Source organism: Filicampus tigris, chromosome 22 (genome assembly GCF_054856515.1).
Source record: "Filicampus tigris isolate MCC_2025a chromosome 22, RoL_Ftig_1.0, whole genome shotgun sequence".
Lineage (NCBI taxonomy): Eukaryota > Metazoa > Chordata > Actinopteri > Syngnathiformes > Syngnathidae > Filicampus > Filicampus tigris.
Genome location: NC_141238.1, coordinates 7,328,768 through 7,356,300, shown reverse-complemented (window position 1 = coordinate 7,356,300; position 27,533 = coordinate 7,328,768). Strand labels below are relative to the sequence as shown.

Here is a 27,533-nt window from a genome sequence, read left to right as displayed (position 1 = left end):
ACTGTTAAGATTTGATCAGATGGCATCCAGCTGCGAATTTACTCATCACGTGTAATAGGGCGGCAAACAATCAAAGCTTCTATAAGCCAGGAATAGTCAACGCATGCTAATGAGTGCGAGTGATCTTCTTCGACAGATGGCATCGGCGGATACTATACAGCATGTATGGCAGCAGGAGTCAGCTGCTGGCATGAGGAATCAGGTCGCGTATTGTATACATTCACTGACCGCACACACACACACACGCGCGGAAAAGCCCTGCAGGGAACCCCATGTGCCAGTCATTCACCACCTGCACTGCTCCAAGAAACTTAAATAGAACAGTGGCAAATGTCACATTTGCTGACGTGTTGAAACATCCAGCCCTTCGACTGTTTTATCATCTGAGCGCCTCGTCTCCGTTTTACGCTTCCATTGTGGATTTCTTAGGTTGCGCTGTCATGCAAACATGTCCAAACAAGCAAAGACGTATGGGGCTACTTTGAGATACTTCGAAAGAGGCATGGTAACGTGTTCGTTTCGTAGCCCAATTGCAATATTTGCCTCCGCCGTGCGATGGATTCACACGCACGTCGGTATTTGACGCATCTCGTGCGTGCGTGGCCCGTCATGTGAGCGCGGCGGCCGCTCTGCTTGTTCTCCCCTCGGAAATGAGGCAGCTCCCTCACCCTCCCTCCTCCGAGCCGGGCGGGGTCTCAAATCAAATCTTTGACTGTATCCCCTTTTACTCCCGACTACAGCGGCGGCCGCAAATCAGTTCATTGTTTCCACATCCCAACACGGCTGTTGGAGCAGCAGCGGCAGCCAGATAAATGAGGGCAGGCGGGTTGCAATTTCCATATCACTCACACATCCAGAGAATGGAAGCCAGAGGAGAAACAAATACCGCTAACAAGCTTTTTTTTTTTTTCCATGACTTCTGGTGAACCCTTCTTTGGTCGGTTCAAACAGAGTCAACGCTGGCTAATCTCAGGTCAAACCTGGTTGGTTCACAAGTTCAGAGACACATGGCAATTAGTGCCAAAGCTGGAAGCTACGCCACTCCTGCAACCAACCAATACAGAAGCGATGTGTATTCTCTCACAAGAAAATGGATAAGGAAATCATCTAAGTCACAACGACGATAGATAAACAGCCCGGTTACCCTAGGACCACAGAACCAATTACTGTATGTTTTCTTGTTGGAACCGTACACGCTATGTAAACATTGACAGTGCAGGTTGTTCAGTTTTGCGTTCCAAAACAGGCGAGTGCTGTCCTACCTAGCCTATGCGCATGAACTGATGTCAAATGTCTTCTAAGACGACCAGAAAAGTCCAATTGCAATCGAGTCAGTGGGCATGGAATGAAATGACCAGGAGGAATGAGAATATTCGCAGGTCAGGTTGGGAAAAAGTACAGTATGTGAATCCCAACTGCAAGAGCTGATTGGAATCAACCAACCTAGCGTCAAATCAACGAGATTACGGGTGTTGCTTAAAACTAAATCTAAAACTGTTTTTGTCTATAGTTGTGACTCCAGGAACTATTTAGTTCTACACTTTAAAGTACTACCCATTAGCAAGTTGCTCTTTTGGCCCAGACAAACTACCCCAGAACTGAGTTCAGACATAAGTCCAAACCCACAAGGGTCTTTTCAAAATGTCCTTGTCACGATGAACTATAAGAATCCAATTCAAGGGCTGTAGCATCATCTCCATACTGATGATAGCCTCGGGGCGCGCATTTGGAGTTGCTATGAAATGCGGCGAGGCATTAATGAGTATTTCGTAGTTTGAACATGCTATTCATGAAAAAAAATTGCTTTTTTTTTCTGCTCTCGGAGCCACTCAGCTGCGATGACTCAAATCAAAATCAACCCCGGTGTGATCTCATCACCAACTCATTCAGAGGTGATACAATGGCAAGTGATGACGAGTCGTAGCTCAGCCGGAAACAAACAAACAGACGCTTCGGTTATCCGATGGAAAAAAATAAACGGGATAATGCGGCGCGTGGCACCGAGCCAAGTGTCTGACCGACCGACCGACTGACAGGCGTCCTGACTCCCCCGCTATCCTTCAAACAGGCTTCGCAGTCTGCGCACTCCATGCCACGCGGGTGCACGGAGAGTGCAGCTGTCACCGAGGCCATAAATGTCCTGCAGATTTGGCTCGCAGACACATTAACATTGAATTGTGGCTGTCAGCACGCAAGTCAGCGGGATGCCGAGGTGCGCGGGGGCGTGCGTGCGCGCGCACGCTAGCCGGCTTGGAGCAGGCGTAAGGAACGCCCTGGAGGCCCAATCACAACTTTGAGAGCGGTGAAAGTTTGGGATCTCAAGAGGGATAATTGATTGAATGGAGTTGACTTCAGCACAATTTTCATGGTGCCGGCGACATAGCGTAGATCAAGCAGGCTTTAGGTGCTCGTACGCAGCACCTTAACTACCTCTCAGGCCGCCCATTGTGACAAATGGCTTCTGTCTCTTCTAATGTAATATTTGTTTTCGCTTCAGAGAGCCTCCGGGCTGCTCCGTCTGCAGACTGCTTCGTCGCGTTAGTCGACTTTATTCCCCGGCCGGCTGTCGATTGGCGGAGCGTCTCCATGTCGTCGTCTGTCTGTCTTTTGTCACGCTGGCTCAACCGTCCCCGCACCCCTCCTCTTCCCGAGCACTTCCTACGGCTCCCTTGTCGACCTCTGGCTCCGTCTGTCTCGCGTTGGCCGTTTCGCAGCCTCCTCGCGCTCTCCGCCGCTCTCTCGTTGCTCATCCCGCTCTCGTCTGCTTCCCTCGCTCGCTCGACACCCCTCCCCGCTCACGCCACCGTGTCTTTGCTCCAGATGCTAGCTGTCTCAGCTCCGTGGGCCGTGTCTCCGTGATGGGCCCCTGCAGGAATTCAAAGCACCATTCTGGCATTTTCTTCCAAGCAATTGGGTTTTTGTAGTAATAAAGGAAAAGGAGGTGGGAGGAGGTGGCAGTGGGTAAGAAGTGGGGGTTAGCGTTAGCATCTCTCTCTGGATGGGCTTACTGGCCCAAGGCAAAACATGCACAAGTGTGCATCCGTGAATCCTCTTGAGAGGGAAGCACAGCCAGACTCCTGTCGAAATTCTGACCCAATTAAGCACAACCTTTGCCCAATTTAAAGGACTAGTTTTAAAGCAAAAAGTAAAACAGGAACTTTGACAATGAACCCTTGCTCAAGGGTTAGGGACCAAGCCCAAATGTGAATAGGAACAGGTAATGGCACTCTTGTAACATTCTAAATTGCCTCATTAATACTACAATCCCAAAACACGTTACATGCCTTTTTGATTCAGTGATACATAGATATATATATCATTTTAAAAATACAAATACCACAAACAACTCTAGCTAGCCATTACAAGCTGTTCATCTGCTAACATCATCTTGAGACGTTTACCACCCTGCTATCTTCAGCCTTACTCCCACAAGGAACCTTTTCCTGCCTGTCTACTGACCCTTTATCGGAATCTCCTGTAGATATTCCTGTAGTCATCAAAATTGCAGCCATAAAGCATCTTTGAGCGCCTAATATTTGTCTGTTTGCATCTTTTAAAGAGTCACAGCAAAAGCACATTAATTCCGAATGAGACAGCCATCATTTAGGGTGCAATTAGCCATGTAGTCAGTCGTGTAGGCAAACTAAAAAGCACTTTAGCGATTTGTGTCCATAAAGTAAATGTCAGCGCATATTAGCATGCTATTAGGGAAGACAGCAGCTTGGCAGTAAATGTGAGAGAGGAAGTGTGAGATGAGGAGCAGCAGCTTCTGTGTGGTGTATGCTCCACATGGAGTTTGGCAAACAACAATGGTAACCGTGGAAACCTCTGTGAAATCGAAGACAGAGTATTTGTCAAAAAAGTTGGTATGCAAAGTGAGCATCGGCGAGGCTGTTGTTTGTTAGCAAGGCGGCGTTTTGAAATGTGGCTACGCCTCAGTTAGCTTTCCCACGTGATCAATGTCTTTTCAATGGTAATTAAAAAAAATAAAATAAAAATACCGTACCGAAAAGACTGCCGATTAGATGCTCCTCATCAAACTTTAACCGCAGTCCATTATTGAAAAGGTAGGTTTCGAATTCAACTCGTTTTTTCCCGGTGAAGATGTTCCCGGAACGGCGCAAGCTGTTGGCGTCAGCCATAAATGAGCGTGTCCTGGGCGCGATGTAATTGCCTCAAAGCGTGCTGACCTCGACACATTTTCAAGCCGATGGGATGACGGATGGGCCGAGCGCCTCGCAGCCAAGCGCGGCGGCCCGCCAGACGCCGACCTGCGGATCGCCGCGAGCCTTCCATTTGGAATGCTTGTCTTCAGGCCCGTTTAATGTCAGCGGGCCCGAAAGAGATCCCGCACCTGCTTAATATTTCATAATCCAAGTTGGTAATATGTCTTACTTGACTTACAGAAGTTGAGGCCTTCCGTATGTGGAATGCTCATTATGCCGTAATTGCAAATACGACCCTCCCTCCGTCGCCTCGCACAAATGCTCATCGCTCTCTTTAAATTTTGCAAGACTGCCGTCTAAAAAGCTCTTCAAATATGTATACGCACTCTGGCCCAATTTCCCGGGGTCCATAATGTGGCGTTTCCCTTTCTCGCAGGAAGGCTTAACAAGTTGACTTCCTTTTATGAATTTAGCTCCCCGGGCCATCGGCGGGGCCGCTCGACTACTCCCTGACAGCGGCTACTCTCTCAGCTTCCCTCCCTGCAGAGGAGAAGGCTCCGGGCCATGCTGGAAATAGGATAACATATTCAAATATGCGCACGTGTTCACCTACAAGTGAGGTCAGCCTAGTCCCGTTCCTTTTTTTTTTTTTTTTTTTTTCCCCTTCCCTCCCCGGCTGGTGAATCAGCCCCGGCCGAAGCTTCTCAGACATCACAGACAAAAAAGGCAGCGTTTTGTCTGGAAGCGTGCACTCGGAGGTATATGTATATGCTGCGCCGTGGCAGCGGTTACATGCCTCAGCTATCAGAGACACGTCACCGGCGCTTCGGAGCAGTCCGTCGTTTTCCTGGTCAAACAACAAACCAAACAAACGGGTGGAAGACAGCACAGCGGAGCGCGCAGAGAACATAACACACATAACTATGCATACATCTGGATCACTGCTTTGTCCGGGGCATGCACGCTAACGGACACTTCATTAGGTACACCTGCACTAGGTAAGCGTCTGTCTAGTCCGGTGTTTCCCAATCGGAAATGATCAAGTTCACTTAATCAGGGTGATATGTCATCATTTATTTACGACTAATAATGTGTCTTTGCTCATCTACCTATAATGGATAGTGACAGACAGAACAATATGACAGAAGGTACAATTAATCCGCGTATCCACCTGTTGCCACCCGTGCAACAGAAGAATAGCTTGGGCCCGGATTTCACACACAGTGAATTGCATTTGGGAGTATATTGAGATGAATTATTTTGACGTTTGCTGGTGTGCCATCATGACATTTTTCTCATCTAAAATGTGTCTCGGTACGAAAAAAAAAGGTTGGGAAATGCCGGTCGAGGCAATGTCAGTAAGATTGATAATTATTTAGCTAAATTAATTAGAAAACGTGCTCATTGTACGTTATGAGGTTTCATATTTAAGTTACATGAAAATCACACGACACACTAGATTCAATACAATCAAAGTAGTGGTAATAGCAATTGTTGCCACACGCTGTGTTGAGTTGTGTTTGTACTTCTGGTTTTGTCCAGTAACTGCAAGTTGGATGACTGCATCTTTTCAAAAGCACCGCGAATGTGCGCGGTGATGCAGGTGTGACGTTAGCCCGCGAGCTCTCGCTCGCGCGGCGTGCGCATGTACAGTGCGCGTGTCCACGTGCTAACGTGGACACGCACACACAAGGCGGCATTGTGAGGACCCCCATGCATCAGCAGTCGCCTCGGGTCTCGGCGCGCCAGGAAGTGCATCCCTCATCAGGACCGCGGGCATGCTAAACTGTGGCTAACCCGACAGCTAAGATTAGCATACTGATTAGCTCGCCCAGCTTGAGCAGACGACAGCCTCATGAATAAAAAGCGATACATAAAAAAAAAAAAAAAACGTACAGCCAAGAAGAGGTTCCAGAGGAGGGAGCTAGAGGCAGATTGTCTTTTTTTTTTTTTTTTTTTAAGAATGTAATCAGCAGCTAGTGAAGCATTCTTGTGTGATTAGAGTTTGAAACAGCCTCTTACAGCTCGAGCAGTTAAATTGTTGAGCAGCTGCCATTTATCTTGCCAGTGTTTCGCTCTCGTCTCTCCCCGACTGATTCCCTTCTTTCTCGCTTTGCTCCCTGCTCCCTTCTCACCATGCCCTCCTCTGTCTGCTCGGCAGGGGTTCGCCTTTCTTATTCTTCGCTGGCCCTCCTTCTATCCACTTCCCTGTGGATTAACCCGCTTTAAACGCCCTCATTTTCCTGCCGCGGCTCACACATTCTTCTCTTCCCAATCAAAGGACGTCAAGTTCCTCGGTCCTTTCCTCCACACCCCCTCTGGAGGGACACAGGGGAGACGTGTGAAGTCGGATGTTGATTCTAGGTGACGGGCGCCATATGAACGTGAGCTGTAATGAAAGAGCTCCCGCAATCCGACGCTTTGGCGCAACATAAAAGCCCAGACACCTGGTTCAAACCCTTAATGTAAAGATAAAAAAAAAAAAAAAAATCGACATCAATGCAATAGGATGCGAACTATGAATTGTAACCCATAACACTCAAAGGCTTGTAATTTACAGTAATAAAACACATGCTGCAACATCTTCTTCACAGGTTAGTGCAGGCGAATTTAGAGGAAGCAAAAACGCACGGCGCAATGCAGCCCAACGTAACTGAAGTGGACAATCACCCAAAAAATGATAGTTGGTGGCCATTTGATGTGCTGCAACTCAAAAACTGCCGCCCTCGATCTGGTTTTGAGGCTCCACGTCCAATATGCTGTATTGTATTGTTTTTTATTCAACCACAAAAACATGGCGCGATTGTCAAGGAAGGAGCAGATTGCCACAAAGCGAGGAAACACGGCGATTATCAAGAGTGTGTATATTTTAAGAGGCTATTGGTAACGATCGATCACTCCATTTACGGCCTGCACCCATGCATTTTGGTGACGGAGACTCTTCACCCTTTGCTTTCTAACCCCCGCCCAAGTATCCCACCTAAAATGTCAGTCTTTAGTTTATTTTTGTACAAAATCTCAAAAATATGTCTATATTATACATGGGTGCGTTTTATTCACGGGGTTGTATGGAAAGCGAGATGAACAAAAGTCACTTTTGCAAGACAACAGGGTACTTCACGGTTGCACGAGAGAGGGGTAATACATCGAGAGAGAGCAGAGATCTCAGTGCAGTCGTCAGCTCAGACCTTCGGTACAGAAAGTGAAGTCAAAAGTAAAGCAGGAAAAATGTAGCGCAATGGAGAAAATGGTGCAAGTTTGTGGGAAGCCAACATGTAGAGGAGGAAATTGAGGAAGGTCAGAGAAAATACGAAGGGACAAGAAGAAAGTCGAAGCTGAAAGAAAGAGTCTTCAGAAGCTCCACTTGAATTGATTAGGAGCCAAAGTAAGAACAAGCCAAGAGAAGATGAAACGCGGGCACTCGGGAGCTACTGCACCAAATAAAAAAAAAAAAAAAAAAAAGTGAGAAATATCAGATTCATTTCAGCACAAATACTCAGCGAGCAAAAAAAACAAAAAGGTTCCCTTCCCTGAAGTCCACCGAAAGCTTTGTAGCTTGAGGTCAGCAAACAGCTGAGGCGGATATGTTATGAAAGCACAAGCCAAAGCACAGAAGACAGATTATTCCGGCCAGGTGTTGCCGGGTGCGAGGTCGAGCTCCTCGGGGGGGGGGGACGTCGAGACTTGCTGACTGAAACAAACACCGCAGCGCCGCCATTGATTGGCCCAAAGCAGATCAATCGACATGGCCGAAGGTGGCGTAGGATAAAAAAGGCTCCCGCTCCGACTCCAAACCTCAGACGTTTATAAACCGGGCCTCCCGATTGATTAAACATTGGTGTGATTACAAAGCAAACTCGGTCTTCTGCTTATCTTTCAAGGTGGAAAGCTGTGAGCTCTTCCGGGTGCTTTAAACTTTTTAGACTGTCGGGAAATAGACGGTGCAGAGCAGCTCTGTTTCTGCCCGCTAGGCTTCAAGTTGCACTAACGCACAGCAATAACGCTGAAATACACACCACGTTTCGCACCTCTGCCAGGACTCGAAAGGTACGGTTATGGCTTCGAGCGATACAAGTCCGTTTCAACGGTAGAAAAGAATATCTTAGTGACAAGCCATCGTATACTCCAAAAAAGGTGCAATCTACATGGATATTTTCCAGTTGACCAGTTTGTCTCATTTCCAAGGGCTAGCAACAGACAGAAATGCTCCCAAATTGTATGCTGGGTATCAAAACAATGCTTCGGAGGCTACACCAAGCCTTACAAAATGTACACAAAAGTAGTGTTTGTATCCTTCCCGGGGCCCAAAAAGTACAGGTGCATTTGGAAAAAAAAAAGAGGACATTTCAGACGTCTTACTAAGAAAAGTGCAATCACAACACCAACTAAATGCTAACTTGTCGTGGTTGTTGTTTTTTTTTTTTTTTTTTTTTTTTTTGGGCCTGCGTCTATGGATATTTCTTCCCATCAGTTTTGAATGCAGCACGCAGCATGTTATTTATACTGTATATACAGGTAGCCAATTAAACTTGCTTTCATGAAAGTGCAAAGCCAACGAAGCTTATGAATGCCTAATGCGCTTCAAGACAGGATGATTACAATAATCATTAGCTGAGGGGCTAATGGTATACAATTTATTTATTTATTTATTTGTTTGTCCTTTCCACGTGCAGTGGGCTGGAGCGCAGCGTTCCAGCTGGATCTTTCTTCACGCGTGACTCACATGCATTCGCAGAAGAAAGGAAAAGAAGTGGGCTTCGGAAACACAGACAGTCCCTGTGTGGCCAAGCGCGCGTGTCCGTGTGCGCGAATACATTTGCCTAATAAGGTCGGACGAACTTGCTGTTCGCCAGGAGTTTGGGCTTTTGATGCATCCTCTGGAGTCACTGTTTCGTGCTGATAGCGGGATGACTGACACATGACTGTCTGACCTCAGTCACACTGCGACAGCGGCATAGCCCCCAGGACGTGTGTGCGTGTGTGTGTGTGTGGGGGGGGGGATTACACGACACTGCATCAGGCCTATATGGCTACATTGCAGAAGCAAAGAAATCAAACACACAAGGCACATTTTTCCGAGCAATCAATTCACTAAGAAAGTATCAAAAGCAGATGAATAATGTGGCAGTTGGAAATGAGGCTTTTATACAGAAGGGGAGTGGGTTCAATTCCCCTTCAGGAGCCCCTGAGCAAGGCACTCTTGTCCTCCTGTCTAACATGGAGCTACAATGCAGATCAATTTTGTTTTGTTACATGATCATGGGATCGCAGGCTCTATTCAGGCACTTGAGACTGAGCTGCCCATGAGCAAGGCAGTGTGTCACTCATGCATGTCAAATAAATATCGTGTCATAAAAATGTGACAATCATTCCCCCCCCCCAAAAAAAAAAAAAAAAAAAATAGTAATGTCATTTTTAAAAGTGTGTTCAATGAGGACTCCGGTTTAACATGCGTCCCCGCTGCGCACCAGTGCGGGGGCCAACCCGCGCCCGCGCGCGCGGGCGTCAGCACTTACCGCAGTAGAGAACCAAGAGCGCGGTGAGGAGCACAAAAGCCCAGAAAGTTGACGACATCCTCGGCCAGCGAGTGGCGTCCTTGCGTCTGGCCGAGCGGGTCAGCGATGCCATGAAAGAGCACGCGGAGGAGAAAGACAGTGGGAGGTGGGGGTGTGGGGGCTACTTAAGAAAAAATGAAAACCGCTCACAATCCAAATGGGGCTCTTGTGAAGCTCATTTCTCCCGCGTTATTTCCTCTTAAGAATAGAAACGACTGGCTGGAGCAAGTGGGAGGAAAAAGGTTGATTTGCTCCCCTTGTAGTCCGATTACCGGTGCGCAAAAGAAAACATTGTATCCTCCAGGCTGTTCTCCCACCCCCCCCAAAAAAAAAAAATTAAAAAAAAAGATTTCCTTTAGTTGTCAACCCCCAAAAAGTGCACTGAATCTCAATTCCCGACGAGGACGACGCGCCAGCGGCTGATTGCGCTGAGTGGATGCTCCAAGTGTTCAATCATCTATACCGCAGCGTCGTAAAAGATCCTTCCACCTGTGCTGCCTGGTGATTTTTTTTTTTTTTTTTTTTTTTTCCCCCCACCCCTCCCGCCTCTCACTCACACGCTCACAAAAGGCACCAAAGCCACTCCAAAATAACAGTGAGGTCCTTTGCAGCTCAGTGATTAAGCATGGAGCAGCGACATGAGGGAGCCGGGCAGAAAGTAGATCACAGCATGCATGCTGGAAGATGGTGAACGCATGAGACCAAAGAGAGAGAGAGAGAGAATAGAGGGAGGGAGGGAGGGTTGGGAAGTAGAGAGAGAGAGAGAGAGAGAGAGAGAGAGAGAGAGAGAGAGAGAGAGAGAGAGAGAGACTCAAAGCGCGCACCTCCAATGATGTCCAAAGTGAAACCTTGCACGTCATATAATCGATATTACGTCAGGCAATAAGCCCCGTGAGGTTGCGAAACCGGGGGAAATGATTATCTTATGACACAATATCAACGGGGTTTGACAGCTCACATTTGTTTATTGATATATTGCACATGTTATAGGTTTGATTTTTGGAGTCGACGGTGGATGATTGATATTCCCACAAAGCAACGTATACTCCAGGTGCATGTGCAGGCTCTAATGGGACACGCCATTAGGCACACCTGGAGGGCACCAATTTGTGTCCGGAAAAAAAAAAAAAATGAAACCTGCTCTGTATTGATTTCAGGTATTATTCAGCTATTTATTTACATTGATTAGCTATTAGCTGTTATATCTTGACATTGATTTGTAAGAAAATCGATGGGCAAAATGCCAAAAATAACTGCAGGATTTTCTGGTTGGCAGATTTCTCTTTGGCTGAACCCCGCCCCTTTGTTGATGACAGGAAGGTTACCTGACCAAAACCTCGTATCAGGTTCGCCGCTCTCCGCGTCGGATCAGATTTCAGTTAAGACTATTTGCGTTTTGGCCGTCAATAGAATGAGCAGGTGGTTTGTACAAGAACATATTGAACAGGTGTAGCTATTGAAGTGGCCTTCCAATGGAATAACCAGTCGCCTGCTCAATTCAGAAAGGTTTCAGGACTTAGCAATTAGCATTGGGCACAGGGCCTAGTTTAGTGTGGACGGGATTGACATTTCAGTCACTTAATAATACCTCATGAATATTTGATCAAATCATTTACAAATGGAGTCTGTCAACTGCAAAAATAACTCGCCGTAACTGTAGTAATTTGAATCAGGACATTTCCTAAGTGTACAAAGTTCTGCCGTGGAGGTCACGGCTGCACGCTAGAAGCAGACCCACCCGCTTGTCTCCCGGAATCAAATTGCACCTGACGGTAGCCTATTTTGTATAAATACCCGTCGAACGTGGGTATCATTTCCACCGAATGAACGATTAATTAATGGACGCACTCAAGTTATCCCGTTTAGCCTCGCCGCAGTAATGAGCTCCAAATTGGGCGTCTTTTAAAACCAACTATAAAAGCGCACTAATAAAATGGTTAATTGCAGTATATGCCTTTCCTTGTAATCCGCTAAATCTGTGTGTAATTGCTCCGTTTGACTACTTTCAAATCCTCCGCGAGGACTCATTGGAGAAAAGCAGCTCTCATGGCCTCTCTTCTCGTTAAAACGGAACAACTTCATCAAGTCGGTGCCTGCCAGCCATTTCTATTTATTACACCCATCATGCCTTGATAGAACCCTGTGACTTGTTTACCTGTCACTTCCTTCGTCCCTTTGTGCCAGATTGTCACTATTGGAGCTTTTTGTCTTTTTCATTTCCAACCAATCTGTTTGTTCCGGGGATTTGGACCAGGGCCCGATTACCCGGGTTTGTTCCGCGCATCCGCCTGATTGTTTGATTTGGAGCTTTTTGACACCGAGATCTGTCTCTCTGCCAGGTGAATTCCTTTTTTAATCACTCCACTCAACACAATCTAAAGGCACTACAATTTGGAGATTAGATCAAATTAAAAAGATGCACCTGAACCTTCGCTTTGCCTCTACACAAAATTGTCACTGAAAATGAGGAGCACAAAACACACATTCATCGACTTTGGCGACCACAAATCCTCCGAAAAAGCTCCTGGCTGTGTGAAAAGACCTGACTCAACGATATCACATTATTCTCTGGCAACATGAATCAACATGGTGCCCGCACCTCTGTTGATTCTGTGCGCGGGTGCTGGTGCGTTGCAGTAACGATCTGGCCTGTGCAGACGTTGAAATGGATTTGACAAACATATCCGCGTTGTCGTAACGGCGCCTTAATATGGAGATGCGGAGGATTTCAGGCGAAACCTTCGCGAGATGCTTTGAAACGCCGGAGAAAGGCGTTCCTTAGAGATGAGCCGCAATGAAATACGATGTGCCGTTTTTTTTGCGGGAAGCAGTTGAGGACACCGAATGGGGCCTGCTCTCGGGAGTGTTATCCTTTTCCACGGCAGAGATCTATTTTCAGGAGTTCCTACCCTGTTAACCTGCCTTCCTTGACCATTCCGGCAGGACTTCAATCTGTTGGCGACTTCATATGTCTGTTAAACTGCCCATGAGTTTAATCCAGGTAGGAGGCGTCTATATGCAATTAATGAAGCAATTGGGCCAATATGGGAGGCCAATGGAAGCTTTTTGTAGTGGACATGTAAAATCAGCTATCCTGAGTGTATTGTGCTACAAATAGCAACGCTGGTGTGGAGCTTCGCCTTTTTGTGGCGGGACTGATCTTCTCCGCCCGCCAAGCTTCTCAGACCTGACCTTTCCGTCCGCCCTGCTCGGCTTTGATCTGGCCAGACACAAGCGTCGCCGTCTTCTTTTTCTTCTTCTTCTGCTTTGCCAGTCCACCGAGGAGCGCTTTGATCACAAACAACTCTCAGTGATTTAACAAATGGCACCAATCACGGCTCCGTTTTACTGTCTCTGGATTAGGAAACAAATAGGAGAGCTTTTGAAATATCCACCAAGCAAGAGAGCTTTAAGATGGAAGCACATGTAAGGCCTGATACAACAGATGAATGTTTCGATAGCTATCGATCCATTCAACTGTTCCGGTGGTCTCCAAAATGGCGACGGCAAGGCAAAGTAGGCATGCCAAATTAATAACGTGAAGCATCTGTACAAGGAACAAAAATATACAATACATAAAGGTCGAAATTCCGGTGGAGTCTGAAAGTCCAGAATAATATACATGGTGGTCAATGTGCAAAATGGTGATCGTACATTGGGCGACGATATCGTTTCTCAAAATAGTGTCAGCCCACAATAAGTCATCCAATTAATATAGATAAAGGCCATTCAAAAATGTGATTTCATTTTATAGACTGTATTCTACTGTCTCCCACACAGACATTAAAGAGTTAACTACTATGCGCAATTAGACACAGTTGCTAACTAAAACAGCAGCATATCACCAGCATCGGGCAGGATCCTTGTAAATCATTACTTTTCAGGAGACCCCCCAAAACGGCGTGTTTAGCCATTAGCATTGCATCGTTAAAGTGAGCTAGCCATTTTAGATTATTTGTGAAAATGAAAATAGTAAATGAAAGTTCGCCAAATTTGGACGTGGGAGGTTTCGGCCCTTTGCCGGCGGTATGAGATTTAAGTAAAGAATGATTAACACGTGATCTTATGCAGTAGCCAATTTTGTCATGTGCGACGTGTAGCTACAGAGGGCAGCATTCAAGCTAGGGCCGCCATCGATGTTACGTCACGCGGATATTGCAGACGTGGGAAATGGTGCCATCTCAATCCTCCACTGGTGATGTGCAAATGATTTCATCCTTTGGAAATTAGCGAGCAGAGCCCAAGGACAATATTTCTTGCGGCAGGGGGGCTAAATGTTGATCCCAGGTAAACAAGCGTGTGGGAACAGAGTGGCCCACCTGTTTAACCCCCCCCCACCCCCCAACCCCGCTGGTCTTCGAGACTGTCGTTTACAAATGGATAACAGGTGCCTTTGCTTGTATTTGCCTCCGCGGCTTGGAACGCTGCCACGGGCCAAATAAATAGAGCAAGGCTACATTATTTTATGAATTGAAGAGGAGCAACTTAATAAAAGATGACAAAGCCAAAGCTGTGTTGCCACCTGTGCGGTAAGAACGGAGGGGTGACAACATCATTTCAGGCCATACCTTTCGATCCGTGTGTCTTTTTATAGTAAAACGAGTACCATAATAGTCATTCGTCTCCGATTCAAGTTCTGTGGTACGTATTTTTTATTCCGCTATTCAGTTTTCCTTTTGTATTTCCTCTGTTTGAGCTGGCGACATGCAATAATCCCCCTGTGACTGTCACCTGCCTCTCACCCCTTACAATGCCACATATTAAATCATATTCGATATTAGATAATCACCATAGCGACGGGTTACCTCGGATTCGAACGCGGAGGCCTCCTTTCTCCCCTGTTGCTTCCCACTTAAGATTTGACATTTTTTTTTTTATATATGACAGCGGAGAGGCCGGATCTCTTGCGCGTTTAATTAACGTCGTGCTTTTTCTGCACCGTCAATACGAGCGCGCGCTACGGCATCCGCTGCAGCTGGGCACCGCAGGTAGCCTATTCGCCTGGATTGTGCGAAAAGTGCAAACGAACGGGGAGTGCTCACAAATCACGTCGGAAATGATTTTGTGTTGCTTTGTCGCTTCTATTGCTCTATTCACACCTGATGAAAGAGGTTTTTATTATCCTATTATGGGGCGTGCGTTGCACTGACGCGACGGCTGCCCCGCGTTCTCAGTTTCTCGGTGCCATGTTTCACTCGGGGGGGGCGGCGGGGGCGGGGGCTCTTTGACTATTATGTGCAGGCAATTCTCTTTCTTGTGAACAAGGACCCATTAATTGCCTTTGCGGGTTCTGAAATGAAGTATAGCCAATGCGTTAAGTCAACGGCTCCCCGACTCATTTGCATGGTAATTAATATATTTGTGTGGAAATCCCCAATGCGTCCATGTGAGCTTTTGGGGGAGAGGCGGCGCCGCCGCGAGTGCCTGGAAACAGAAGATGAGCACGGAGCGCTGCTCTAATCAAAGCCACAGTGTGTGTGTGTTTTCCTGTTGCTTTAAATCTGCCAGGCACAGTCTGACGCCCGTAAAAAGAGCATTTGTCGAACAGGAAGGAGCTCCTTAACCAGTGGGCATCGTTCCTCGGTAACGGGACTCCGTGTTGGTAAAGAAAAATATGAATGATCTGAAAGCGAGGTTCGTGCAGGAGCAAAACGGAAAGATTCGCATCCAGCGACGGCGGAGGGCTCTCCCGTCGGTTTGATGCTTCAGGCAGTATGTTCACCGTCCATATTAGATCACATACAGCCACCTTGTAGTTTATTCGATCAGTCCAGACGAGCATCCTGTAACTCAATTCCCACTCACAACCGATACCCCCAACATAGTCGTGCCTAAGTATCCAAAACTGCGTCAATTTCTGCAATTCCCGCGCAGCGCACCGACACCTTCTCCAGCTTTGAAAAGGGTACCAATGCCTGTCGTCAGGTTAAAAAATAACAGCAAAATTCAAATGCAAAAAGCCGATTTGCCACCGCGGAGCAGAAAATAGCCAATCCCGGAAAGAGATCCAAAAATGCAGGATCGGGGTCCGTGCTACTAACAAGCGTAATAATCTTAGACGGCTACAAAATGAAGGTAGAGAAAGCTCAAGGGATGTCGTGTCAAAGCTTTGATGCTAGCGTTACTTTAGCATTGCAACGCCATTTTGACTGTTGTGATTTAGGTTCAACAAAGAGAACTTTATTTACAGCAATTAAGTATCTAATCAAGCTGCCAGTTGGTAACTTGCATCGTTTGTGCAACTTATTCCATATTTGGACTTTTGCTTTTTATAAAGAAGCGTACGTGACGTTCCTTTCGGTGTCCGTACCTGGCAGCGAATTACCGGCTTCTTGTTAACGAAACAAAGCGTATGAAAATGTTTTGTGGCGGATAGAGAAAGTCCTCCACCGCAGTCCACGTCACGGAAAAGCAACAATTCTGGTCCTTTTCATGTACGTGGACGTGGTGTTTTTTTCTGGTTGCGAGTTGTACATGCTCGAGCCGCAGTTCAAATTTTGAGGAATGTATTGTGTCTTGTAAACAGAGTTGATGCTGCCACCTGAGTTTTAATGAAAACCCCATGATTAAAAAGAGCAAAGAAAGCCCGTGAAGGCTTCAACAAGAGAAACTGGCTGCTTATCAAGCACCGGCGGTTGCTTGTTTGTTGTTGTTCGGCCCCTATCAGCATTCCCAGGTGCATTTTTTTTTTTTTTTTTTAAACGATACATTTGGCATCCCCAGTTCCAACCAAACGAAAATCCTCACCATGCTATACTTTAATTGTTTTAATTGGTTTAAAAAGCATGGCCAAAGAATCGAACAAAGCGATACAGTGGAGTGGCGATTAAATGACAATTTTGATCCAGTGGCTGAGAAACGCCAGCACGCCTGATTAGTCGTCGAATGCGAAAGAGGCGGCTCATCTACTCCGACGTTTAACGGTATCTCCCCTCGCACGCCCCCCAAATTGCTTTTACTGGCCAGGCTCAAAGCTGGCCAACGATCTTTTCGGTGACAACCTGCAAACAAAGCCACGGAGAGGACTGCCTCGACAAAGACTTGAGTGGAAAAGAACTACCGCTGTTGGCATAGCAGCCCCTTTTTTAATCTTTCAAATAAGCCCTCAGTACAGGGAGCCATCTTGGCATATCATAGCAAGGCAGACACAATTAATAGCACTAATTACAATGTTGTTTCATTTACCAAGCCAGTGTCCTGTTTTTTTTATTTTTTTTATTTTTCTACAGGTCCTAAATCGCTTGGGCCAAAGTGACGAGAATGGCGGCGCAAGCGATTCGATGAATTATACCTGTGATTAGCTGAAAACAACATGGTTGTGTCCTGCTGCTTGCCAATACACAATTGTTGACAATGGCGAGCAATAAAAGGATTAAATGAGTCCTTGGGGGGGGGGAGCACGGAAAGGAAAGAAACAGGCATGCAAAGATGGATTGACCCAAGATTAGAAAAGATGACTTGTCCTCTTAGCGGGATGATTAAAGGCTGTTAATAGTACCAGTTTTTGTCATTTCAGTGGATTTTCCCGACGCCGTTAATTATTTTGTTCCCCCTCGCATTTATCGACATTCACAACGCGTCTGTGCACCATTCACAATCCTCTCACAGATGTAAGCCGCTGACCTTATGACTGCGGATGGGAATTTATGCAGCGCATTATCACTGATTCACATAAAGATGTACTTTTAAATTGGCCCATTTTCATGCGGGGAGCTGTCTGATAAGGCCGCCGCTTTCCTCTGCAATGCCAGTGCGCAACTTTGCGATAGACGACACAGGCATTGTTGGTTAACTACACTGGGGGGGGGGGGGGGGGGGGGAACGGTGTTGAATTTACTCGATTTTACTTCAAGTGTTTGCACAAAATAAATCATCGGGATCCGTATGCGTTTTTTAAGAAGATACTTAAAAATGTTTTTATTTCATCACCACGGTCGATGTCGTCTTTTTAAAAAATGTATCTGGATACAAAAGATTTTTTTTTTGTGTGTGTGTGCGTGAAACCACTTGATGAAATAAAATCGGGTAAATCCAACAAAACACTGTTTCCGATACAATTGCATGGAGTAGACAAAAGCAACGCTAAATGCCTGCCCGGCTGATCCAGCGTTATCTATATGTCGCATGGGTTGCCATGGTAACGATGCTTTTCCCTCGTATCAATGTGGTTTTGAAAGGGTACAGTTTGGCGTCTATAGGATGACCCACTTTGAAATGGACTCATGCGACTCAAGCTGTTTCCCGTCGCCTCGGGCTCTTCATCTTCTTACTGCCTTGACTGAGTGGTAGGCAGGTTCCGCCGGCGCTTAACCCCCATAGCGTCGCTTAACCCTCGTGAGTCGTCGAGGTCAGGTCAGGTCGTTTGTCCGCCTGGCTGTCAAGCGAGGAGTCATTAGAGTCACGAGGTACGGTGCGAATAAGTGTTGGAAGTGTCCGGGATGACACGGCGGGGGCGTCGCCGTTAAATGACGGATAAGTCGTGTCGCTGACCACCTCTCCTGATGACTGATGCTTCCGTCGCATGGGCACAGATGGCCTCCTTCACTTCTCTTTCAAACCATCTATCTTCCTCTACATTACGGTCTTAAAAGAAGGATTTTTGCCTCCTGCATTTGGGTTCGCCTCCACGATAAACCTGACAATTTGTTTCATCCGGCTTCCTCGTGTGCGGTCTTCAGGCTCTATTTTAGGTTTGGTTTTACATTATTGGGACTCTGACCTGATGGTTCCGAGAACAAAAGTTCAGAGAACGTCAAATTAAGTTCATGTTAGGGTCAACCTGACGTTTTTACTAAAAAGCTGAATATACCGTATAATGTATTAACCTTAATGACTAGTACTTCCTTCTGCACTCTGTTTTTCTGCTTTGTTTTCCAAATGAACCATAACAGAACCCTGTATAGGTGTCACATACAATGTCACTGCTTATTTTCACATTGACATCAGCGCATACAGTGCAGAGCGCAAAATATACTATTCTGTTTGTACAGTACATGATGTATTCATGTTTTTTCACCCCCCCTGATAATTTTTTTTTATTTTTAACTATTCGATCCGTTCACATCTGCACGAATGCCATATGTTCTTGTGCAAGCTGCCACTACTGGCTTTAATGCTGTGAAACAAACGCCTCCCATCGGGCGACTAATAAAGGCGACTGATAAAGGCTTATTATATTCTGCTCTATCGTAAGTGGGAATCAGTTCGTGTGTTCAAAATACTTTAGTACCGTACAAAGGACAAGTATGCCAAGACTTAGACAGTTGTTAAAAGAATTTTAAAAACTCGATAAACTGGCAAACGATTAAACCAAACCTAAAAATAAAATATTCCACTGCTCGTTCACTGATTTGCAAATAGTATACTGAGAGCTCATTTACGAATATAAATGGATGCCATTTTGTCACCTGTGGCGCGGCAACATTTGTCTAAAAAAATAAAAGCTACACAAATCTATTTTCCTTTAGCCTAGAATAAAATATAGAAGCACTGTTGTCGGGGTGTAATTGATTTGTTAATTTAATCAGTTAATCATTCGTATAATTAACCAGCTAGTGCAGTCATGGAAGCCAAATAGCTACAAGCAACGCAGACGTGTGTAAACGATGAATCAGTTCACGCCGCCATCAAGACATTATTTCCCGGTATTGATAACTCAAGAAGAAAGCCGCCCCGATTGAAAGATGCTTTTGCTCATTTCCGTTTGTAGCTATTAGTGGCACCATGAGAACCGCGGCATAATATTTACCAAACAGTGGCCGCGGTATGTGTCATTATAGAAAACTTCTTTGCTGCTTCGATGCAGTATGACGACTACTCTTTGTTGAGGCATTTTTTTTTTTTTTTTGCATTTCTTTTTCGCCGATCAAGCCTGTAATAATCGCGCCGCGTTTATACTGTTGTGGCAAGGACACGCGTCGCAGGGAAAGCTCTACTTTTCAAGCGCTAGCAAGGAAAAAAACATGCAGTATGTCTGTGTATCCGCAGCAGTAAACCAGTGAGTGCATACGCTGTACATTAAACGCTTTTCTGATCAATATTTAATGAGAACAGCTGTGACTATTTAGCCTCTGAAAGATCTTGCATGTTAACCGGCCGCAAGGATGCTGAACATCCTCATGACTCGACAGCAGCATGTGGTACGCTCGCTGCTACGATGTTGCTTTTAGCAAATATGATTATCTAAAGCCTCAGCTGAGCCGCTAACATTACCACCACCGTTAATCTCGTTTTCTTCAAAATATCCCCCCGATTTCGGATGCATTTAGCACAGCGGTGGGACGGTTTGTTTACGCACCCCCACTCCTTCCAGCGTGCTAGTTGGCGCGGCGCGATCAAATTGATGTATACTGTTTAAAATCTGTTTTGGTTAAACGGTGTCTTTTGTGAAGTGACAAAGTTATTTTTCATTTCGTTGCCTCTGGGCTGCTTAGGGTAGCCAAGCAAGACGCTGTGAGAAACATTTAAAGCTGGCATACATGCTGACGCTCTGTATATGAAAATGCCAATAGAACCTTGATCCTGAATGAGGCACTAACGGGGAGCCGTGCTGAGTGCTGAGCACAGTGGCTCGTTTATGGAGATGGAGAGACCATAGCATTGTTTTTCTTAGTATTAGTTTAACCCCTCAAACTAAGACACATTTATTAAAATACAAGGTAAAAGTATTGCAAAAAAAAAATGCAAAAATACAATTCCAAAAAACATATTATTAATAAATAATAATAATAATAATAATAAATGATTAATAATATTCAACTAATAATAATATTAAATAAAATAAATTAGAAAATATTATGTCTCTAACGAGTTGTTTTTTTCTTTTGGTATTTTCCTACACAGGTAGAAGGGGGGCGTTTGCACCAATGCGGGAGGATGGAAAACGACCGACTCCTGACCAATCAAAGCGGCTGTCCTGATTCCCTTTAAATTCAGCGCAGAGAGAGACTCGCAGTCTACATGGCAGGTAGGTACATGCAGATCGGCGAGCGCAAAGTGCATTTAAAAGGAACTGTAAGAAAATCTCCACTTGCGGGTGATGTAAAGTTGTCCGCTGTGGAGTGGACGCTTAGAGACTGCCTTCCACCCGCCATCGTGCGTCCATGTGCGTCCGTCCGCTCCCCCAAGTAGTTGTACTGTGCAGTCAGTGTGGGAGGCTATCAAAATATTTTTTCAGATGACAACTATAATAGTCCCTTCAATTAATTGATTTCTACAACGATTCAGAGATTTATGAATGAAATACGATGACATCAACCACACGTCTGCGTCCTGGACCAAATCCGCCACAATCGCATTACACCACCCGTGTCACAAGTGAGACCTGCTTTTAGCTAGTCTCATATCTAGTATACACTTGTTCAGATGCGCCGGGGGCATTGCGCCGGCTATATCAACAAACAGGGTAAACCAGACTTGTCCCGGCACGAAAAAATAAAGATGTGCCGAGCGCACTATCATCCGTCTTGGAAAATATTATGTTAATCTGAGCACAAGTGTCAAGGCGTGAGCAAAAAAAACCATCACTATAAACTGCAGATTTCTATGATATAGCATTTCCGTGATAGAGCAGGGGAATATGTTCTTTTCAACTTGCAGCAAATGGTTGCGCGTTAAATTTCCTTGATAAACCTTCTTGAGGGAGCGCGCTTTCATCAGGAAGCATCCAACAGCACGTTGACGTGAAGGCTCAAGGCATTGCCCTGGGAGATTTGCTAACCAGCTTGCCTCACAAGATGACAACTGTGTCAAAGGAAGTAAGAGATGGTGGCGGATGAAACGCAAACACAGCTGGATCTTTGCATCAGATAACCGGAGGCCGTGTTCTCCAGGTACGGTTAATTGGGTTGATGAAAACGGATGGCAAGTGGTTGCCGCTAAGTGGGAGGAGTGGACGCTGTTGCCTTGAGTGAAATGAATAAAGGAGAACTTGGGGATAATACAGGGTATGTAGTAGTAGAAGGGAGGGGATGCGTTTCCAAAGATAATATCGCTCACTCTTGACTGACACGGTCGTTTACGGCGGCGTAGGACAGCACTGCAAGCTCTCACACAAAAGAGCATCCGCAATTTGTACCCAGGAGGAAGACGAGGCCTCACAAACACGTAAATACATGTACTGTGAGACTACGGGAGACTAAAGGCAAAGAGAGTTGCGGAGAAACGGGCCAGTCCATCACCATGCGTACTCAAAAGATGCCCAACGTTAGCGACAATAAGAAAGCAGGCGGGAAGGTTTACGGAGTTTAGTAGAGGTGATATCTGGTGAGGAAATGTTTTTCAAAGTTGAAAGTAAAAGCAAGTCCGAGTCAGGGTTGTAATACTGTTGCAAGTTTCGTTATAGTTTGTGTTCCGTATTGAGTTTTATTTTATAAATTAGTTGGTTGTAGGTTTGGGTATTTCTTGTGCGCGGGGTTAAAAAAAATCGCGCAAAGTATTGTGTGGTAAAAACTGAACAAAAATGTTATTTTCAAAGAAACCATTCACGAATCAAAAACGTAACAGTACATACCGTGCCGTGCATAATACTGCTTCTAAAATTAGATTAATTAAATCAGATTCTGAAATGAAGCTAGGATGCTCTCGCTTTCCATCCCTTGTTCGCCAAGCTCCCCACTTCAAACGAAGTTTTCCTTATTTCGTTTGTTTTGCGTCACCGAAAATAACTTTGACCTGGGCTTTTTCAAACGCTCACGCGGCATTGTCCAATTCAATCAGGAGCTCATTGTGAAGCATGTGGTCCAAACACCTGCACAAATCACCAAAGAAAATGAAATTAGAGCGGATTCAAGGGAGCCTGAAACACATCACGAAATCAGCCCTGCACGCACCGCACACGTAAGCCCACAGATGTAATTACCAAGGGTTAACGTACAGTTCACAAAGGCTCTCGGGTAGATCACAGCGCACAAAAGATAGAAGCGGTGCATCCGCGCGCACACAAAAGCATCCCAGGTACCCCGCCTCCTTACGCATTCATGCCGCGCACCAAGCGATCGATTCCTAACCCGGGGATTCAATAGTAACCACATTAATCCGCCACTGGGCACAGTCGGCGCGTCTACCAGACAGTCACTCTGCCAGCCGCTCCTCTGCTGCCTGCCTGCCTGCCTGCCTGCCTGCGATCACTTTTGGTTGACGCAGGGAGTCGGCGTAGGCCGCGGACGGGAATGAATGACTCAAATGAAATGAAATGTCACGATATTGTTATGCCTGCCCTTTGCAAAGTGCCCGCTCGTACGAGCCAAATCAAGGCACCGTTCGAGCACGCGATACGCGTTACGTGTGCGTGGGCTATCATCTCAAGCATGGTATTGTGATTTACCTCATGTACGACTTGTTTTTGTCCACAAGTGTATTCAAGGCAAATTTAGTGGGATTTATGGTAAAAAGTCACAAACAACACAGTACCACTAGGAAGGGTTTATAACTAGAATCATGAGGAAGAAATATCACCTATGCGTTACGAGGGTTGAACCGACTAGTCGACTAGTAGTCGACTTTACCGCAGCGCGATGAAAATTATATCTTGAAGTTGATTAATGGCCAACAGATGGACAGTCATGACGTGATTGGATAAATGAGTTGGGGGGTGGGGCCACTACAACCGAGGACGGTGCGGAGAAGTGAGTTTGTCTTTAATCAACGTTGAGACAACGACAGTATTGTCACCTTGGCATTGACTACAAAAAAAAACAAAAACGGAATTTGTCTTTTTGCAAGGTAATCCGCCTGGACTGTTTTTTTCGCTGCACATTTGATGCAAAAATGTTGAGCTGAAAGGGAATTTAAGGGCCATTCACCATGGCAACCAACAGGAAAAGATGTTTACCATCTCGTTAAATTCGAGACAAGTTTGCTGTTTAACTTTTGAGGCTTTCGAAAAAAGAACGCAATCTCCGCTAGTCATTTTCAATGACGGTCTTGCCTTTCATCTCCACACGTTTGCATCTTTCGCTAGTATTTGTCCTGCTGTAATTCACCAACGCATCTAGATTTCTGCTCTGGTATGCCAGTTGTGTGTGTGTCTCCCTTTTTCTGCACGGTCCAGTGCACACCACCTGTCTGCATTAGCGACTCTTTCTTTCCCCTGTGAAAAGCAACGTCCTGGAATTGACTGAAAGAAGGACAATTTGAACGAGCGCACAAGCTGCTGGCAACTTCCTTAATGAATTCATTACAGCCGGCCCTCATTTCCCTGACTGGATTCAAAGGGGGGCGCACGTTCCAAAAAGCCCTGCCGTCCCTTTCTCTCACTACTCATTTAGATCAAATTTAGCCTCTTTCCGTGTGCCCGCTCTGCTGGTAAAAGCAGCTAGGCGCGGACGGGTGTGAAGTGAATGGCCAAATGTGACTGTACCTGGAGATACCACCTGGCTCAATGACATGCACTCTGCTTTTTGATGAGCGCTTTGCTCGAGCAGGCTCGAAAAACCACAATGTCGTATTTTGGCGTTAGCTCCATTCAGGACCGTTTGGGATGCGTCTGTGTGGCCTTGAAAGCCTGCCCAGCCGGGCCAATTGGTCTGGATGCCCCCATTGGCATCGCTTGTTGTGATTTTACGACAGCGTTGGCAGCGACATAAAAAAATACGACGCATGCAAGAACAAAGCCAACATCTAGACACTGACATGATGAGAATAGAAGATGCTGTAGTCGTTTCGTGTGTCTGTGTGTGTATGTGTGTGTGGTTTTTTTGGGGGGTTTTTTTTGTCTTCTTGATCGACGTTGACATTGGTTCGGCTCAGCTCGGTATTTGTGTCACGGCTGAAGGTGTTGCAAAAATATTACATCAGCTCCGCACGGCAGCAACGGCCGATTTGGGGATGGTTTTGTGTAAACATTGATGTTATCTGGCAAGTGCGCCAAAATTCCATCTATGTATCGGTTTTGTCGATAGCCAACATGAATCCCTTCCAGTGGAGCCTTCCCAGTAATAAACATCGTAATGGATGCTCTAATTTGTGACTCCGGTTTAATTCTGTGCTGTGGTTGTGGCTTAATTTAATGTAATTCCCGCTGCTTCCTCACCATCTCCTCACTCAAATAGCCCCCGGGGAGACTTTGAGAGATTTATTTGTTATTGATTTGAATTAGGGAGCTTCAAAACACGGCTAAATGGATTTTGATGCCCAGAATAAATGCAAAAGGGAAACCAGATGCTTTGAAATGGGTTTGATGACACCGGCAAAGCCGCTGTTGAAGATGGATTACGCTTTAAGATCTTCAGCTTTTAGTGATATGCATGAGTGGACTTGCACTAATAGCGTGCGTTTGTGTTTTGTCTGAGGATTACTTGCGTTTCCTTCACGCGACATGCATTTCTGTCCAGCGGCTTTCCAGGAATGTAACCCGCACACCGTCTCAAACTACAAGCGGCCCTTTGGCTGCTTCTGTTCGTCTTTCCCCGGGGATGCACGCGTTCCAATTCAGGCTGCATGAAACATTTAGCGGCGTAACTGCTCTTTGCCATATCCATCCTTAACCCGTGCGCATGAGTAAAACGGACTCCCCTCCGCCAACGGCAGCTCAAGTTGCCGTGTGGAAGAACGTCTTTTGCAGAAGCGCAGCATTTCATACAGATCCATCCGTCATCAATCACAGAATGTATCTAAAATCAAGCGATTTGGTGTCAAAATATAGCCAACCCCTGACAGTCTTCAGGAAAAGAGTTGCTGTATTATTAATTGAAGTGAACGCACTTTAATCTCCATCGTATCTCAAAGGAGCTCATTGAGTAATCCCAAAATACGAGAGAAAGCAGCACATGGCTAAGGCAAACAAGACACTTTTTTTTCGATTTTTATCAAGGTTGTTGTTGCGCTGAAAGCATTGAAATGTAGGCATGGGAAAGGCAAGATGAAAGGCTATTTGAAATGTTTTTCACTACAATGCATTTGCAGGCAATTTGACGAGCGCTGTTATTGAAAATGGTCATATGTGGCAGAGTTATGCGCATCGTCGAAGTAAAGGAAAGTCACATTCGAGGTGGAATAGTGAAGGATTTTTTTTTTTTTGGGGGGGGGGAGTTTGTGCTGCCCACCCTGCAGGATTCCTATCACAGAGGCTCTGTGTGATTGGTTCCAGCTCAGCGCCGCCTGGGCCCATTTAGATAATAAAATGGCCCGCAAGTCTCGGGACTCATACATACAGATGCAAATTCAGCGGATGCACGCAAAAAAAAAAAAAAATTGGACACATGCGGATAGAAAGCGGTACAATGATAACACAGGCTCGTTTGCACAAACCTGCGGAAGTTTTTGTGAGTTCAAAATATTCTCCACTCGCAGATCCTTCTGCCTGCCAATTATGAACGGGGGTCTTGTTTGTACAGTCAACCAAAAGTTAGCCAACGAGCTATTCACTTGCTCTTGGCAGCAGAAGAAAGAGCTAAAAACAACCCGGCCGTCAATAAACACGCTCGAGGCATGTAGCATTAGCCGGGAAGCCATTAAACCGTGCTGCGCAGGCCTTGGTGGAGGTCGGCACCGCGCTGGGGAGCCAGCTGCCTTTATCGTCGGTTTATTTACCGCCTATAAATATTAAGGAGGAGAGGTTAAAGTCGTGTAACTTCCAGCGCAACACTGGCATTTTTTGTAAAACCACAAAGCAAGTGATCGATATCCAAGGTCTCGTTTCCATTGCCGCTACAGCGCTGCGCCATTTATTCAATAGGCGAGCCTCAAGAGGGCTCATCGCAATCACAACTGTAGAGGTTTTGATGAGAAAAATATATGCGATGATACTTCGTCGAAAACCAATGTAAAATGTGTTTGCCATTCATGATATCACATTTGCCTTCATTCCCAAATTGCCTCACAAAACGGTTGCCACGCTACTATCTTGTCCGACAGATGATGACATATCCGAGCAGGTCCTTGTACAAATTAGTAGAAAAGCACGTTCTATGTACATGCTGGACATGTTCCGTGACATTTTGTGAAACGTCTCCCTTAATTGGAACTCTTAGGGTAAGAGAAATTGGCATTTTTAAAAGCTACAAATATAGGAATTTGTCTCGGAACTTGAATCCCGGAGCACAAATGTCACATTATGCGTGCATAAGTGGAGATACAATCCAAATCAATCAATGTAGCGTCGAGTGCAATTAATCTTGTCTTTGGGATCAACCTGCTCATCTCGATACTCTTGTTCTCGAGTGGTCCATTCACATCCTCGCCATTGCTGAGAATGCGTTAAGCAGCGTTGCCGGAGTTGCCTTGAAAGTAACTTTACTGATTACTTGAATTGCAAAGTAACTGAGTCACTTTTTACGTCAGTCAGTAAAGTAACTGAGTTAGATTACAAGTTACTTTATTAGTCGCTTTCAGCGGACGCCAACAATTCTGCTTAGCATAAAGATGACAACTGGATTTGCCAACACGTTATTAGAAGTGCATTTTAAACGGTCATGTTAAGGAGAAAGGTTAAAAACTGTAACGGTGAAACTTAGCATTTATAATGTACCTTGTTTGTAACTGTAACAAAAAAAATTCAGGGATCTCCTGCATTAGTCGCAGCTCTGCTTCTCACAAACGGTTGGGACTCATAACCACATTTCTACCACTAGAGCGCTGTTGCGTCTTTCTACCCTTAAAGCCGGAGAGCGTATACGTCTTTTTTTTTTTTTTTTTTTCTAAATGCAATACTCGGTCTCTTAACCAATTAAATGCATCAGAATATACAGGTGACAACGCCGTGAGCCCGCGGAGGGTGTTCCGGAATTCTTTCGAGTCATAATGGCGGACGCCGTCGTTCGCGGGAGCTCTGAAATGAGTAACGGCAGTGCAGTGATATAGACGACGCGCTTGT

At 45.7% G+C, this 27,533-nt stretch overlaps 2 protein-coding genes across 10 annotated transcripts in view; one reads left to right on the top strand and one right to left on the bottom strand.

Annotated features, from left to right (window-relative positions):
* Window positions 1–10,402, bottom strand: part of tafa5a (TAFA chemokine like family member 5a) — a 100,622-nt gene extending 90,220 nt beyond the window's left edge. Inside the window, exon 1 of the mRNA XM_086021725.1 lies at window positions 9,683–10,402. Within this exon, the coding sequence (XP_085877851.1) occupies window positions 9,683–9,794 (112 nt within the window). The 5' untranslated portion in view covers window positions 9,795–10,402. The remainder of the gene's footprint in view (window positions 1–9,682) is intronic.
* Window positions 1–27,533, top strand: part of LOC147126748 (uncharacterized) — a 282,315-nt gene that overhangs the window by 197,700 nt on the left and 57,082 nt on the right. For all 9 annotated transcript variants that reach the window (XR_015084604.1, XR_015084603.1, XM_086021734.1 and 6 more), the window contains one exon: window positions 20,564–20,687. The gene's annotated coding sequence lies outside the window, so the exon portion shown is untranslated. The remainder of the gene's footprint in view (window positions 1–20,563; window positions 20,688–27,533) is intronic.